At 38.1% G+C, this 16,043-nt stretch overlaps 1 protein-coding gene across 1 annotated transcript in view; it reads left to right on the top strand.

The window, feature by feature from the left end:
• The window catches only part of BDP1 (BDP1 general transcription factor IIIB subunit), a 50,497-nt gene that overhangs the window by 6,757 nt on the left and 27,697 nt on the right, over positions 1–16,043 (top strand). The window contains exons 2-17 of the mRNA XM_031043590.2: positions 1,757–2,305; positions 2,867–2,977; positions 4,084–4,143; positions 4,578–4,721; positions 5,568–5,701; positions 6,274–6,368; positions 6,958–7,012; positions 7,397–7,540; positions 9,145–9,429; positions 9,750–9,930; positions 10,920–11,076; positions 13,342–13,418; positions 13,871–14,015; positions 14,183–14,259; positions 14,825–14,984; positions 15,403–15,485. Of these exons, the coding sequence (XP_030899450.2) occupies positions 1,757–2,305; positions 2,867–2,977; positions 4,084–4,143; positions 4,578–4,721; positions 5,568–5,701; positions 6,274–6,368; positions 6,958–7,012; positions 7,397–7,540; positions 9,145–9,429; positions 9,750–9,930; positions 10,920–11,076; positions 13,342–13,418; positions 13,871–14,015; positions 14,183–14,259; positions 14,825–14,984; positions 15,403–15,485 (2,457 nt within the window). The remainder of the gene's footprint in view (positions 1–1,756; positions 2,306–2,866; positions 2,978–4,083; positions 4,144–4,577; positions 4,722–5,567; positions 5,702–6,273; positions 6,369–6,957; positions 7,013–7,396; positions 7,541–9,144; positions 9,430–9,749; positions 9,931–10,919; positions 11,077–13,341; positions 13,419–13,870; positions 14,016–14,182; positions 14,260–14,824; positions 14,985–15,402; positions 15,486–16,043) is intronic.

The following is a 16,043-nucleotide window of genomic DNA, read 5'->3' as shown; positions in this document are numbered from 1 at the left end:
GAAAAACAACAAGGTGCTTGGTGACAGCCAGCATGGCTTTACTGAGGGGAAATCCTGCCTGACCAATTTGGTGGCCTTCTATGATGTGGCCACAGAACTGATGGACAGCGGTGGAGCAGTTGATGTCATCTACCTGGAACTGTGCAAAGCATTTGACACTGTCCCACATGACATCCTTGTCTCTAAATTGGAGAGACATCAGTTTGATAGGTGGACCATTCGGTGGATAAAGAACTGGCTGGATGGGCACATGCAAAGAGTTGTGGTCAATGGCTCAATGTCCAGCTGGAGACCATTAATGAGTGGTGTCCCTCAGGTGTCAGTGGTGGGACTGATCTTGTTCAACATCTTTGTCAGTGACATGGACAGTGGGATTGAGTGTGCCCTCAGCAAGTTTGCTGATGACACCAAGGTGTGTGGTTCTGTTGATACGCTAGAGGGAAGGAAAGCCATCCAGAGGGACCTGGACACGCTTGTGATGTGGGCTGATGGCAACCTCATGAAGTTTAACCATGCCAAGTGCAAGGTCCTACACCTGGGTCAGAGCAATCCCAGGCACAGCTACAGGTTGGGCAGAGAAGAGATTCAGAGCAGCCCTGTGAGAAGGACTTGGGGGTGTTGGTCCATGAGAAACTAAACATGAGCTGGCTTCAGTGTGGGCTAGCAGCCCAGAAAGCCAAATGTATCCTGGGCTGCATCAAAAGGAGTGTGACCAGCAGGCAAAAGGAGATGATCCTGCCCCTCTGCTCTCGTGAGACCTCACCTGGAGTATTGTGTGCAGTTCTGGTGTCCTCCACATAAAAAGGACATGGAACTGTTAGAACAAGTCCAGAGGAGGGCCACGAGGATGATCAGGGGACTGGAGCACCTCCCATATGAAGACAGGCTGAGAAAGTTGGGACTGTTCAGCCTGGAGAAGAGAAGGCTGCGTGGAGACCTCATAGCAGCCTTTCAGTATCTGAAGGGGGCCTACAGGGATGCTGGGGAGGGACTATTCATTAGGGACTGTAGTGATAGGACAAGAGGTAACAGGTTAAAACTTAAACAGAGGAAGTTTTGATTGGATATAAGGAGGAAGTTCTTTACTGTTAGGGTGGTGAGGCACTGGAATGCGTCGCCCAAGGAAGCTGTGAAATGCTCCATCCCTGGCAATGTTCAAGGCCAGTTGAAGAGAGGCTTGGTTGACATGGTCTGGGGTGACGTGTCTCTGCCCAGGGCAGGGGGATTGGAACGTGATGATCTTAAAAGGTCCTTTCCAGCCCTAACTATTCTATGATTCTGTGACTGGTGAAGGGTTTTGTTTTTTTTTTTTTCTTGCATTCAGTTTACGTGTCATGTTTTTATAAATGTATATGAAGAATGTTCAGATAGATAGTTGTAAAAGTCATCAAATTACCTGTGTATAGCTTTATCATTTACTCTTAGTATGTACTATGATGTTTGGCATCCTCTGGTGGGAGTAGACAGCATTTCAAAAAGCAGGCTGGGTTGGATGGGAACATGTGAGTTTAGCATTACTAGACAACTAGCTTGTAACAGTAACATTAATAATTAATATTAGAAAATAATATACCGGTGCTTGTAGCCAGCAAGTTTATGAGGAAGTACCAGCTACAGGCTGGTTCTAGTGTTGTGGCTTCTATGTAACTGTTTTTCTCTCTAGCACTACATTCATACTGATTGGTGCATAAATATATACTGAAAGTAAGAGTCTGTCACTGTAAAGTATTTCAGAATACTCCTTTAAATTTTTCAGTGATGACAAGGCTGATAGATCGAATGGTGCTGGAGAAGCTAGTAAACCTGCAGAGATGCCTGTGCAGAGAAGAAGACGTATTTCCACTGTGCCCAATCTGAAACCTAGAGCTGGACCTTCATCTGCTCAGCGTTTAGCATCAAAACCACTGGGGCAAGCATCACAGGCTCCTGGAGGCAATGCTTCACTTCAGAAGGATTCCTCTCCATCAGAGGACAGTAATTCTGAAAGCTCTTTAGAGTCTCCTATGCTGCCCAAAAAGAAAATACCTGTACCAAAAGTGCGACAGAATTCCCCACTGAAAAAATCAGCAAATGAAGAGCAAACTATAGATGTAACTGCTCAAAGAAATGATGATACCTTGCGGAAAAATGTACCTTCCCCACTCAAGGAGAGACCAACACAGGAAAGATCAGGAACACAGGAGGAGAAGTTACCTGTGAAACCTGCTCGTTTAAAAGAGAAACGAGTCTGTTCTGACCGTGAAAGGGTCCTCAAAGCACAGAAGTTAAGAGAAATGCTTAAAGAAGAGCTGAAGAAAGAACGGATGGTAGGCCTCTGTGTTCTGTAGTGCTCATCTGTGAAGGGCAAATGTGTGATGCACCTAACTGTCTCATTGCAGAGGTGTTTTCTGATGCTCATTAGTTGCCTGCTGCTAACAGTCTGTGTTCTTACAAGTGTATGTAGTTTGTTTATAAGCAGTAGTAGAATTGTATTCCCTCATAATACAGGAATTATATATGTGTTTTGTTTAGCCCCATAAGCCTTTTTTGCATGAGACCTGCGGTTTTAAGTTTCACGGTTGGTAATACAATTGGAAAATATGATTTAAAAGCTGGGTATTTGGGGTTCCTCATATCTTTTCAACTTGATTGTTGACCAAAGTCTGTAATTTTTAATAACTTTTCACTAGTGCCAAGTATTAAATTTCTCTTGAGAGGGTAAGTTACTTAAGTCAGAGGTGTTCTCTCTGACTTTTAAGATAACGTTGGGGGGGGGAACAGCAAACCTTCTTGAATGGGGTGTTCTGTAAATAAATAAAAATATTCATTTGTGAAATAGAAAAGTACTTTCATTGTGAATTTAAGGGTATTTTTATCTTGTTATGTGGAAACAGTTGAAACAGAAGCCTCCAATAATTGAGGGACGTTCTCCACCAGATCGTTCTAAAATGACCATGAGAGACTTGATATACTATCTGCCAGAAAACAATCCTATGAAGTAAGTATGAGTGTTTTCTGTTTCCTTGATTTTTCTTTTTTCTACCAATTTAATGTGAAATTGAGAGTTCTTAAATCTGGATTATTAGATGCAGTATTGTAACAAAAGTCTTTAGACATTTGCTCACCTACTCAGTCTTCATACAGAAATAAGAATGGAGATTAGCGTACTTATTGAAATATGAAAATATGAACCTGTCTCCAGTGTTGATTTATCTCTGTGCAAATGCAGAGTAATGGAAATATTTTTTGTGGGTTTTTGTTTGGGGTTATTTTTGTGTTTTGTTGTTTTCTGGTTGGTTGGCTTTAGGTGGTTGGGGTTTTTTTTGTTTTGTTTTTGTTTTGTTTTATTAGCTGCTGTTAAACTTTTAGTTATGACTGCTAGGGGTGTTATGACTGCCTGCTCAATCTAGTGGACTACAGGAAGCTAAGGATTTCTCTATTCCAGGTGGTGAAGTGCAAAATGCACGTAAGACCCCTGAGGTCTTTCCATTCCAGCTGGATGGATATAGGTGCTACTGTTCCCTTTGCAGGTTTTGCTAGTAACAAGGCTGAGTGAGAATCCCAGAAGTGTATATACACAAGGAATGCTAGTATAGCTGTTTTGCACAGACTGCCACAGCAGAGCAGGGCCTTTTTGCTGTGTCTACCAAAAAAAGTCACATAAACAGAAGTACAGCTAAGTCCTGTTCTTTTTCTCAGTAGCAGATCAGTTTTCTGGTATTGTCTGTTACCACCTGTTTGTTAATGTTTGTGTGCTTCTGTATTATATTTATTGCTTCTGTTGTTTTGTGGGGTGTTTTTTTGTTGTTTTTTTTTACACTGAAGAATCCTTAAGCAGGTAATGAACCAGCTGCTCTCACATCCTCTGTATTTTTACAGTGGTTTACAGCTTGAAATATCTTTTTTTGTCCTTGCTTATACAAAAAAACCCTACAAAATTCATTGAGCAGTGGTGGTTTTCAATTAGACCTAAGTTTAGATGCGATACAAAGAACTGAAAAAAAACCTTTGTGTTTCTTTGTCTGTTACCCAATAAACCAGATTTTGTGGAATGAAGCAGAAATCTACCTATACAAACATCTCCACCTTTTTATAAAATTCTAGGTCTTCAGTGGCAGAAGAAAATAGAACAGAAAAAAGTTCTGCACTAAGTCAAATGAAAGAGTAAGTTGGTGGTGGAAATAGTCATAATTAAAGTTTTCTGATGTTGTTGAAAAACCCCCATGTTCCTGTGGTGATATTAAGGGTGGGGTTTTTGGGGGCAGGAGGGGGGTGTGTTTGCTTGGTTTTGGTTTTGTTTTTTTAGGTTTTGTTTGGTGCTGTTTTTTTTTACTGTTTCAATATCACAGTCCATATTTATAAGAAATTGCAATTTGGGAGGGGAGGGTGGTTAAAGAGCATTTTACTTTCCGTATTGTGGCTTGGGTTTGTCCGTTTACAATAGAATAAAAGCAGATTCTAGAGTTTATGTACTCAATAACTTGCTGATGGCCTGAATTGCTGGGTGGTTCTTTGAAGTGTTAAATGTCTGTCATACAGAGCAGCAATTCAGAACACTAACAAAACTAATATTTTTGCTTCATCTATTAAAATTTTAGACAGGAAGAGAAAGGTACTCCTGATCATGAAGATGAGGAGGAGGATGATGAAGTAGAGAATGGGGAGGAGAGTCAGGATGGTTCACTTCTAGTTCCTCGTGTGAAAGTAGCAGAAGATGGTTCAATTATTCTGGATGAAGAAAGGTAAGAAATTCTGTGCCTGACTCATGCACAGTATACAGTACATTGCTGCTTAGTTTGTGAATAGAGAACAGTTACTTTGGATGGGGACAAATGCAAGTCTGATCTGTCCTAACTTAGGAAGCAGTACAAACATATGGCAAAATATGAGCAGTAATTGTGCAGACTTTCTCTATGAGAAATGTTTTTGGAGAAGGAGATGGAGCTGAAGATGTCATATTTTGTTATAGTGAACGAATACTGAATATTCATTAAACTTCTCAATGCCACCTTTTTAGTTACCTTTCTTTGTTTCTCACAGTATGTGTGTCTGCTTACTGTTACTTGGCTGTCAGTGTGACTTGCTCCAGCTTTGCATGTTGCTGCTTTATGTATTTATATCAATAGAGACTTATTAATATGTTTTCAGTAATTTAGCTTATAATATGGCTTTCTTGAAGTAATGATTATCAAATTATTGAGTTCCCCAAATGTGTTCTTAGCATGAGATTTAGGCCAAGGATAGAGCAGTCCTGGTAAAAGAATTTGAAAGTATTCGAAAAGAATATGGAGAGGCTCTTGTGGTTTTGCAAAATAATTTTCTTGAATGTTAAAAAGGCAGCATTTTTCTTTTATTTAAGTTAATTATGCCTGTCTATACTATATCCTACAAAAAATCATATTTATGTGTACAGGCTGGGCTAGAATAATGATTTTTTGCTGTGTTGTCTCATTACAATGCATGTTAATGTAATTATTAAACCTGATTACACAGTACAAACACTGACTTGTGGCTGGCCTGTAAATGTCTACTATGTGTCTTACAAGCATTGTTTTCAGATAAATCTCTCTGTGTATTTGCTTTTCCAGTTTAACTGTAGAAGTTCTAAGAACAAAAGGCCCATGTGTTGTAGAAGAAAATGACCCCATCTTTGAACGTGGTTCTACAACTACATATTCTAGCTTCAGGAGAAGTTGTTACACAAAACCATGGTCAAATAAAGGTGAGCATATTTTGGTTTCAAGTTTTGAGTCTGAAAAAAAAATCTTAGTTTTCCATTTATACTTTATGCTCAACAATTTTTATTTCTAGTGGAGTAAATGGATCTGTTTGCATGACGTAGTCTCAACCTTACAAACGCTTAGAATAAGCAGAGCTGCGATGCTTGCTGTGGGAAGTGGCATTTTTAAAAAACCCCATGCCTTGTAATATGAAGGCTGTCTCTGATTTCTTTCTGTTATGGATGTTTAGACACTGTGGAAATCTAGTCTGCCTTATCAAAAATATAATTTTGGATTCTGGATTCTCTTTTCATGTTCTGCAGTTTTATAACAGATTAGACAGTTCTTTTGTTAAAAGGCCAGTCAGCAATGTTATTAGATATATTATTGGAAGTATGTAGGTGAAATAATACACATATTCCAGCTGAGCTGAACTTGCAGCAACAGTAAATATCCTTAAAGTTATTGATCTGGTTGCATTAAGTTTGGTGGTTTTATTTTGGGTTGCCAAAAGGATGGTTAACTAGATACTTAATTGTGTGAATCTTCTTTCTTTTTTGTCCCCTCACTCCAGAAACAGACATGTTCTTTTTAGCAATCAGTATGGTAGGAACAGACTTCTCCTTGATTGGACGGCTGTTCCCTCATAGAGACAGAGCAGAAATTAAGGTAAAAATTAAAACACTCAGTAAAGCAAGTAAATGTTTGTTTTCACTTTTCTTTTTCTCATTTGCTATTCCTATGCTTCCTCTGTTAGTTTCAATAATTTTGATGTTAATTGGATCTATAGCAATGCTTTCTTTAATACATGTTCCCAAGAGGTATTAAGTATCTGAAACATTAATATGCTGAGTTGAATTCCATTCAATATTCAGTGAATCTGGCATACCTAGACACAGTTTGTCTGTATTTTCTTTTTATTGAAGAATGCTGATAAGCATAATTGGATGTTTGGTGAGGGTTGCCTATGTGGCCTCTTTCATGGTATCCAGCTGGGAAAATCTTTGATATTTCAAGCCCTGCTTAGATGTGAAGTAAGAACAAAAATGTTGAAAATAATAAAAAAATAATGACTTGTGTTACCTACTGGTGACAGATTATATATATAAAATTAATTACAAACTTGTGTTCTGTGAGTATTCTTGTAAATTTAATAATTTTAGTTGGTAGGAAATTTGTTGCATTGAAAGCTTACCTTGATCTGCCATTTTGTACAATATAATGTTACTAAAAAGGACAGTTATACCTTTGCTTTTAGAACAAGTTCAAACGTGAGGAAAAAGCTAATGGATGGAGAATAGACAAAGCTTTCAGTAAGTAAAGTAAATGTACCCCCACCCTACAATGAGTCATTAAATTGTAGTTGGGTTTTTCATACATAAGTCCTAGAGCAGCATGTTAATATATTATTTGACATTATAGCACAATTCGTGTATTGTATCATCACTTCTTCAATTTTCTAAACTACTAAGTACTGTAACCTGATTACCAAAACCAAGCTACCATAATCCATATATATGTCAATTCTAGTCCCTGCTCAAGTGATACAGAAATTGTTTTAAGAAAGAATTTTGTTTACATTTATATAATCTTTGCTTTTTAGCATCATAACATGTACCACTGATTATTTTACAAAGCAGAAACTTGGAAAAATTATAAACTTTGAAATATTTTCTTTGTTTGCTTTAATCTTATAGAAGAAAAGCGGCCTTTTGACTTTGAATTCTTTGCCCAGTTGCTTGAGAAGGTCTTAGCAGATGAGGAAAAGAGGAAACAAAAGACTGTTAAAAGCCAGAAGGCAAGGGAAAAGAAGCCTCCAAGGCTTCACAAGAAGCCAAAAGGTACATCAAAAGAATGTGTAAGGTAGCATTCACAGAGCAGTGGTCAGTAATGTATTGCCAGCAGGGGAAAAATCACATAGGGAATCTTTTCGTTCCCTATTGCAGAGAGGGCAAGAGGATCCTGGCTACATAGCATAACTTTTTCAGATGTAGTTTACTGCTGTGTGGGATGATGATGACTGGTAGCAGCCTGTTTCCTGAGATGAGTTTTCTCTGGACAGGAATTTGAGACCACCCTTAAATTGCTTCTCTTCCACAGTCTGAAACACTGATGTTCTAAACAGGGTATTCTAATTTAGCAGTTTATAAGTGTCTTCATGAGTTGCTAACAAATTCACTTTTAGAATCCTCAAGCTAAAACTGTATTTGGCAAGCTCTTTTGTGACTTTCAATTTAAAATTTTCTTACTTTTAAAACTCTCTTCTTTTAATGGTTCTGTTTCTCCTTTAATTACAGTTTGACTCCCTGAGTCTGAATGGTGTGATTCTTTTCAAGAAGTCTTATAAGAGTTGTTTTAGTTTTCTGGTCTGTTAAAAATAAAGGGTAAAGATTTTGTTTAGTTACTGTTGATCACCATATAGTGTTTTATTACCTCAGTGCTTTCTATGGACCTTTCAGAGATGTGCCTAAATTAGAAACAGTGATAGAGCCACCATTTCATAAATTCCCTGCTAATTCTGTGAGGTTGTTAATTTGTTTGTTCCACAAGGACCCATTTTCTTCGTAGGTGGTATTGTGGAACAAACAAGTGAACAACGTTTTTAAAGGGGATGCTAGCTAGGAAGCTACATTGCTTTTTAAGTGTTAAAATTGACATAGCTGCTGCTTTTCTTGATTTCAGCTTTGATTAAGTAAAATATTCCACCTATTAGGACTTAGAGCCACATACAGAATCCTGTTTGTAGACTTCAGTGGTAGATTAAAAGTACTTATGTGTGAAGGAATTTGAGTATGCCTTTATACTTCTCTTGTATTTTAGATTTTTTAGTTACAGGGGAACAAGGTTGTGTAAGAATAGGAAAGGTTCTTGGTGGTTGATGTTCTGCATAAATATAAGAGCAAGGAGAGGGAGGAGAATTTTAGAAACTTGTTAAAACCAGAAGAAAATCTGTGTATTATTAACTAGATAATAATTTATCTTTCTTATGTAAATAAGAAATCATTAACTACTATACATTTATTGATTAAAAATTTAAATTATTAAAATTGCATTTTCATGGCATACTTTCTGCAGCTATCATCACTTCTTTCCAAAGAGATACAGTTCTTTTCAGGAATAGCAATACCTGCTTTTCCTGGTGTCTGTGCAGCCTGATAAAAAGGATAGGAACAAAAACATTTACTAAATTGGCTTTATATCTTATATTGACTACCCTGGTGAAGTGTTGTCCCATGTGCAGAATGTGTTTAGTGTTGAAGTTAAATCTGTGCTGAAGCTTTTCTGGTAAGTCAGTGACTGCCTTCTTATGGTCCTGCTCATTTTCGTGGCAGTATATTTACAGTGATGTATGAATTACAAGATGTTGCTGGTGGAGATATCTTTGCTAGTTAGGTTGCATAATATTTCACCAGTCTATTAAACAGGAACTATTTTGTCTCAGAAGGAAAAGCTGCCAGCACAGAAGCTGCTGATGATCAAGATGGTTCTCATGAAGCCAGAATTTCTGGTGCAGAAACAGAAGCAGATGCTGTGATGGCTGAGAAAGAAAATGAGGACTCTTTGGGCATTTCTGAACAGGCAGAAGAGCAGGTTGCATTAGAGCCAGTGTTAGCAAAAAAGAAGAGAAAGAAGAAGAAAAAAGATGATCTTGAACAGGAAGGGGAGAAACTGGCAGAAGAAATGGCTGTCTCTCCAAAAATTGCTGAAGAAGGGAAGTCCTCTAAGAAAAGTAAGATGCAAAAATGCTCACTTTCAAATATTCAAGTATAAATTTTACATAAAGACATTGCAAACTTAAAATATGCAAACTTGGGTTTTGATCTACGTTGGGAGGTTGTGGAGCAACGGCTTTCAAAATCAGCTTTCATGCTAAGTCTAAACATACTTTATTTTAGCTGAGAACAGTTCTCTTAAATCTTAATACTTAGGCATTTTCTGCTGGGATTTTTTTTTCTCTTAAAGTAACTCTTGCTTCATTGTAGCTAGGATTTGAGAATCAAAATTGTAAGTTTTGCCTAGAATGTCCAAATTGATTTAATTCATATTCAGTAACAGAAAAAAGTGTGGTATGTGGTGCAAACAAAGATGATCATACTACCTGTAGAGAAGAACTGAACAATGTTATGGAAGGAAAACAAGATGAGACTGCTGTTACAGAGGGAGAGAGATTAGAGTCCTGTTTACCAGTGAATGATGTAATGGAGAGAGAAAATGATGTCAACTTACCCAGGTAATGTTTAAAATCTTAGGTTATGTTTTAAAATCTTAAAAGCTTAGGCAAAATAAGGATAGTTCAGAGTTTTAATATTGGTTTTATTCATGCTTATCATCATGTTAACTGGCACAGAGTGGGCAGGGTTTTATTGTTTTTGAGGACTATTCTTGGGGTTTTCTAAACTGTTTTTACTTTACGCTGTCAGTGTCCCCTGATGGGCTGCCCTTGTAAAAATTGATTTACGTTAATACTAAAATCCCATCTAAAACTGCTTCACTTTTTTGAGTGTTCATGGAGGCTATTAGCTTATCCTAACTCTCTAATATTTGTTTCAAAGCACTCTTTGGTAATGTTGCTAAGTAATATTGCTATACACTTGGGATTTATGTCTGTTTGTAATAACATGGTTCTGGTAGGAAAGGTATGTTGCTTGGATTTTATTTGTGCAGAACCTGGGTCAGGGGCAAGCTTTTGGTGTCAGTTTCGGATGTTCTCTTACTAGAAGGAGTAATGTTTATTCACTTGTTGAATGTTTATTAAGCTTATTATATAAGGAAGTGGTAAATCTAAAAAGTCATTATGAAGCTGTTACTGCTGCTTCAGAATTTAATGTATCAGTTGTTGTACTTAGCTGTGTTGTACTATTTGTTACTTCATGCATATTCCCAGAAAATTTTAGGTGCTTTAATACTTGATTGGAATCATTTGAAAGAACAGATTTGTCTTTGAACTCAGTAGAGATTGTTACAGAAAATCAGAAAAAAAGTTTCTGCATACAGTTTATATTGAAGTCTAGATGGGATTTTAACATCTTGTAATAGTACTACAAAAGTTGCTTTAAAGCTCATATCCTGCAAATGTCACAAGAACTTCGCAGATACTCTGAAACACATTATTAATGTCAAATTTGTGTAATTTTTCTACAACTTGACAGATCTGTAAAGAATAATGCTTTTCTAATTGAAATACAGTAATATGGTTTTGTTTGCTTTTATTGACTTCAGCTTTGAAGATGGCAATGATGTTACACTAGAAATGGAACCTGCTAAACTGAGAACCCTAGATACTAGAGATGATGTATCACAGGAAAGCCAGATTTCAGACTTACCAGTTTCAAATATCAGAAGTAAAGGACATTCTGAAGAAACTAGAGAAACAAAGGTATATATATAATTTTTTTTTGTGTAATTCCTACTTCTTAAGCAATTTGTCTTAACCATTAAAGTGTTATTTGTAAATCGAAGCTCTTTTTTTCTTGACTGGTTTTGTGATGGTTTTACCACTAGGCGGAAAAAAGGCAACAAGTCTAAGAACCTCACCAAAATTTAAATGCTACCAATTTGGTTGGCTTTACTGGATTGTCTGTTGCACTGCATTTATTCAGAGAGTATCTATGCATGCTTGGCTTATCTCATAGACAATTTAAACAGCTGAATAGTTTAATTATTAAAAACTGAAGCAATATAATATCAACAGTAAAACTTCAGAGCAAGTTTTAGCTTACACTTGCTAGCACAGGGTGTGAACTGATTTGAGAAGGTTGAGCAGTTGAGTTGTTCATGCTGCCTAAGGATGGAAACCTGTGTAAACCTTTGTCCACTGGTACTGGCTGCCTTGAGGTGTTTCAGGAAAGATCTAGGAAACCGGACCAAGACTGAATGGTCTTTCTTTGAGTACAGTCTAATAAGGTCCAACAGTTTAGGAGCATTACGAAATTGTGTCTGGCATCTTTTCAAGTCCTTGATGCACCTCCTGCTTGTGAGTTTGTCTAGCTGCTTTACTGCATAAATCTACCTTTGTGGTGAATTGACTGCTAAAGTTCATTCCTTTAATTATTTACTTCATTTAAAAAGTGTATTATTTGGATCGTTTTAAGATGACGGCTTGTAGTTTGATGAGAACTGTACTTTCATTGTGACATTTCTGTTCATGTTTATGATGTTCCTGGTTATTTTTTCCAAGCTGTTTTTGTTTATAATGCCACATACTCCTCCCTCATGATCTGGATTATGAGGCAGAACATACCCCCAGCAAATCTGCAGATTACACGGAACTGGGGGTAGTTCCTGATACAACGGGGTTGTGCTGCCATCCAGAAGAACCCAGAGAGGCTGGAGAAATGGGCTGACAAGAATCTCATGAAGTTTAACAAGGAGAAGTGCAAAGTCCTGCACCTGGGGAGGAACAACCCCAGGCACCAGGACATGCTGGTGGCCAACCAGAAGAAAAGCAGCAGTGTAGAGAAGAAACCTGGGAGCCCAGGTGCACACCAAATTGAACATGAGCCAACAATGTGTCCTGGCTGCAAAGAATCATAGAATCATAGAACAGTTATAGTTGGAAAGGACATTAAGATCATCTAGTTCCAACCCCCCTGCCATGGGCAGGGACACCTCACACTAAACTATGTCACCCAAGACTTCGTCCAGCCTGGCCTTGAACACTGCCAGGGATGGAGCATTCACTACCTCCCTGGGCAACCCATTCCAGTACCTCACCACCCTAACAGTAAAGAATTTCTTCCTTAGATCCAATCTAAACCTCTGCTGTTTTAAGTTTCAACCCATTACCCCTTGCCCTATCACTACAGTCCCTAATGAATAGTCCCTCCCCAGGTTCCCTATAGGCTCCCTTCAGATACTGGAAGGCTGCTATGAGGTCTCCACGCAGCCTTCTCTTCTCCAGGCTGAACAGCCCCAACTTTCTCATCCTGTCTTCATACGGGAGGTGCTCCAGTCCCCTGATCATCCTCGTGGCCCTCCTCTGGACTTATTCCAACAGTTCCATGTCCTTTTTATGTTGAGGACACCAGAACTGCACACAATACTCCAAGTGAGGTCTCACGAGAGCAGAGTAGAGGGGCAGGATCATCTCCTTTGACCTGCTGGTCACGCTTCTTTTGATGCAGAATACGGTTGGCTTTCTGGGCTGCAAGCACACACTGAAGCTGGCTCATGTTCAATGTCATCTCCTCTGTGATGGAAGGCTGAAAGAGCGGGGATAGTTCAGCCTGGAGATGGAGAAGGCTTGGGGATCTCTTCAATAGCTATATGAAAACCTAAACAGAGGGTGCAGAGAGGATGGAGCTGGGCTCTTTTAGTGGTGTCCAGTGACAGGACCAGAGGCAGTGGGCACAAACTGAAACACCAGAGGATCCTTCTGAACATCAGAAAATACTTTTCCACTGTAATTGAGCACTGACACAGTTACCCAGGGAGACTGTGGAGTCTCTGTCTTTGGCAATAATCAAAAGGCATCTGGGCAGGGTATTGGGCAACCAGCTGTAGATGGCCCTGTGTAAGCAAATCATGTCCGGAGGACCCCGCAGACCTCAACCATTTTGTGAATCTTGTTTCTGGTTCTTTTTTACGTCACAGAAAAGAGCCTACATTTATCAGTTCCTTTCTGTATTTTTTTTTTATTCAGAACAAAGAAGTGTATGACTTACATAGACCAGATGAAAAGCAGAGTACATCAGAAAGCCATTCTCAGTCTGAAATCATGTGGGTAAAATCATTTTCCTTAAATTTACTTGAGCTTAACCTGCATTTACTTAATTGGGATACAGTTCTAATTGACCATAGTATGCTGGACTAGATGGTAGATCATGATAACTTTTGAGTAGTAATGCTTTGACCAAGATTTAAGATTTTATGTGGGAAGGAGAAGGAAAACTTAAGCAAGCTTAGAAAAAAACTAACCCCTGTGTAACAGCAACAGTAAAGCTTCCTTCAAATATTTAAATGTAGATTCTGCTGCAAGCCAGCAGAGTTTATTTGACACTCTTTGCATTTAGTAGTAACATACCTTCTAATATCAGAAAGATGTAATTTTTTTATGGTTATTGCTGTGTTACCCATACAGTCTGTGGTGTTCTTGAAGTACATCTTGGATCATATAAAACTTCAAGCCTCTCTTTGATAATAATATGTATCACCTCTTTTTATATCGTAAGGAAAACTGAAATGCTAGCAGGCATAAGGTGCTTGCAAAGACCTAAACCGAATTTAGTGAGAACATCTGTGAAGAGAGAAGCAGCAACACAGAAGAAAACGGAGGCCGAGACTTCCTCTTCGAACCCTGTGAATGCTGATGAAAAGGTCAGAAGGAGGAGCATTGCCTAATATGCTATGCTCTTGATGCTGTATCTGTTTTCGTCAGTGCTGGTACTGTGGATTGGCTACAGTCTAATAAGTAGTATTCTGAGAACTGCTTCTGAAGCATCTGTACATTTGTCTAAGAGTAATATTCCTTGCCTCAATTCCAGTGCTCTGAGGAAAACAGTAGAGGAAACAGAAATGAAGCCACAGAAGCAGAGAGCATGGTTTTGGATACTAAGTCTGAGTAAGTATTGAGATCGCTTTTCCAGTCTTCCTGAATGAACTGACCATAATTGTTGATTTATTCTACGTAATGCTTTTACAAAAAGGCAACAATAATTGTGAAGTTTTAATATAAGTCTTAAATTTGACTTCAGAATTTTGTTGGATGGTATCAAGTGGTACTGTGATAGAAAGCGTGTACTTATTTTTTTGGGAAGTTGAGGAAAGCATTACTTTATGAAGTACCAGCTGTGCTTGGAATTTCAGAAGGGGTAGAGAGAGAAGTGATAACTATGCCTTTGCCTTCCTCCCAGCCTCAGTTGCCAGATAATAGCTCTGCTTCTGACACTTGCAAAAACACCTATGGTACGCAGTCTAGTTAGATTCCTCCCCTGTGTGATAACGTAGTTTCCACACTCTGTAATACTAACGAAAGTTTGGTTCTCTTGTGAGGAAGCTTGCATAAGTTTGTGCAAATTCTATTAAAGACAGCCCAGTTACACTAAAAGAAGCTGTGCAAGTCATTGAATATTACATAGGCTTAAATATTATGGAGTAAATGTTGCTGTTGTGGATCCTTTGTGCAGAGAACCTGAAAAAAATGCAATTGCAAAGGCAGTAGTTGGAGGGTATCGACAGAGATTTAAGCCTAATATTACAAGAGCATCTGGAAAGAAAGAAGAGCCTGAAAAAGATGGAGGAAATGAGACAGTGTGTCATCGACAGCCTAAGGAGGAAACTGAAAAGGTATTTAATAGAGTAAGTTAGCTGGAGATAATGTATTAGCTGAAAAGCTGGTGGATAAAACAGCAATGTTATCTTTTTAATTCCTTTTTTTTTTTTTTTTCCCCTGAGTATGACCAGGAATCAACCACTTATTAACCTGCAGTGACAGTGCGGTACTGTTCAGAGGCCTCAGCTAAGCTGGAGCTTGTCACACAAACAGTAGATGCCGATAACCTTTCAGGTCCTGCAGCAAATGCAGCTTTAATTTGATACAGATTTTACTGCACCTTTCTGACTATGTGAAATGTACCCCTGTAATTATCTGTGTCTGTCACAAACAATCCACTTTGTATCCTGTCACAGTTACCTGGTCTGTTAGGTAATGCTGTACTTTATAAATGCAAGAAAGTTAATGTCTTAATGTTATATTTGTATTTAGAACACTGACCAGGGTGATAGGTCTGATGCTACCAGTGAAGAAGCTGCAGAAAAAGGTGATAAAATCCTGGAGACAGTGCCTCAGTAAGTATGTGAAAAATGAGAAAACATGCTACTCTCCAGCAATTTGCCCTCCCTTTCACTTCTGGAAGTATTACATCCTATTGTAACTAGAGAAGTTTCTGAAGAAACTTCAGCAATAAAACAGAAATTGAGGAAAGAATGGAAATCTTTTTAATGCATGATTAACAAATGAATAAATATTTTTGGTTTTTTTTGAAAGAGTAGCTTTTAACTAAGATGTCAATCATGATAAATGCAGAAAAAAGTCCCTTGAAAGCTAAACCAAGTCTTCTCTACTAGCTTTAATACTGAAAAGTGTCAGTTTCAGTGTCTAAGTACTCAAACATAAAGCATAAAAACACAGGAAAAATTTCAACATGTGGGCATTTTTGTGCACATGCTAGGAAGAGTTCCTTATATTTCTTTTCCATGGAGAAAGAAGTGGCAGCTGTAGTGTAATAGGAGAAATGTTTTACAGGAGAGATTATTTTGAAAGGGATTAAAAAGAGGCTAGTGTGTATCCGATATTTTTAGATTAGTGAGATTATGAAGTTATATATGTATTTTCTAAGTGTTTGT

This window comes from Melopsittacus undulatus, chromosome Z, assembly GCF_012275295.1.
Source record: "Melopsittacus undulatus isolate bMelUnd1 chromosome Z, bMelUnd1.mat.Z, whole genome shotgun sequence".
In the NCBI taxonomy this organism is placed as follows: Eukaryota; Metazoa; Chordata; class Aves; order Psittaciformes; family Psittaculidae; genus Melopsittacus; species Melopsittacus undulatus.
The sequence above is the reverse complement of the archived record's forward strand: the minus strand, read 5'-3'. Positions and strand labels throughout refer to the sequence as shown.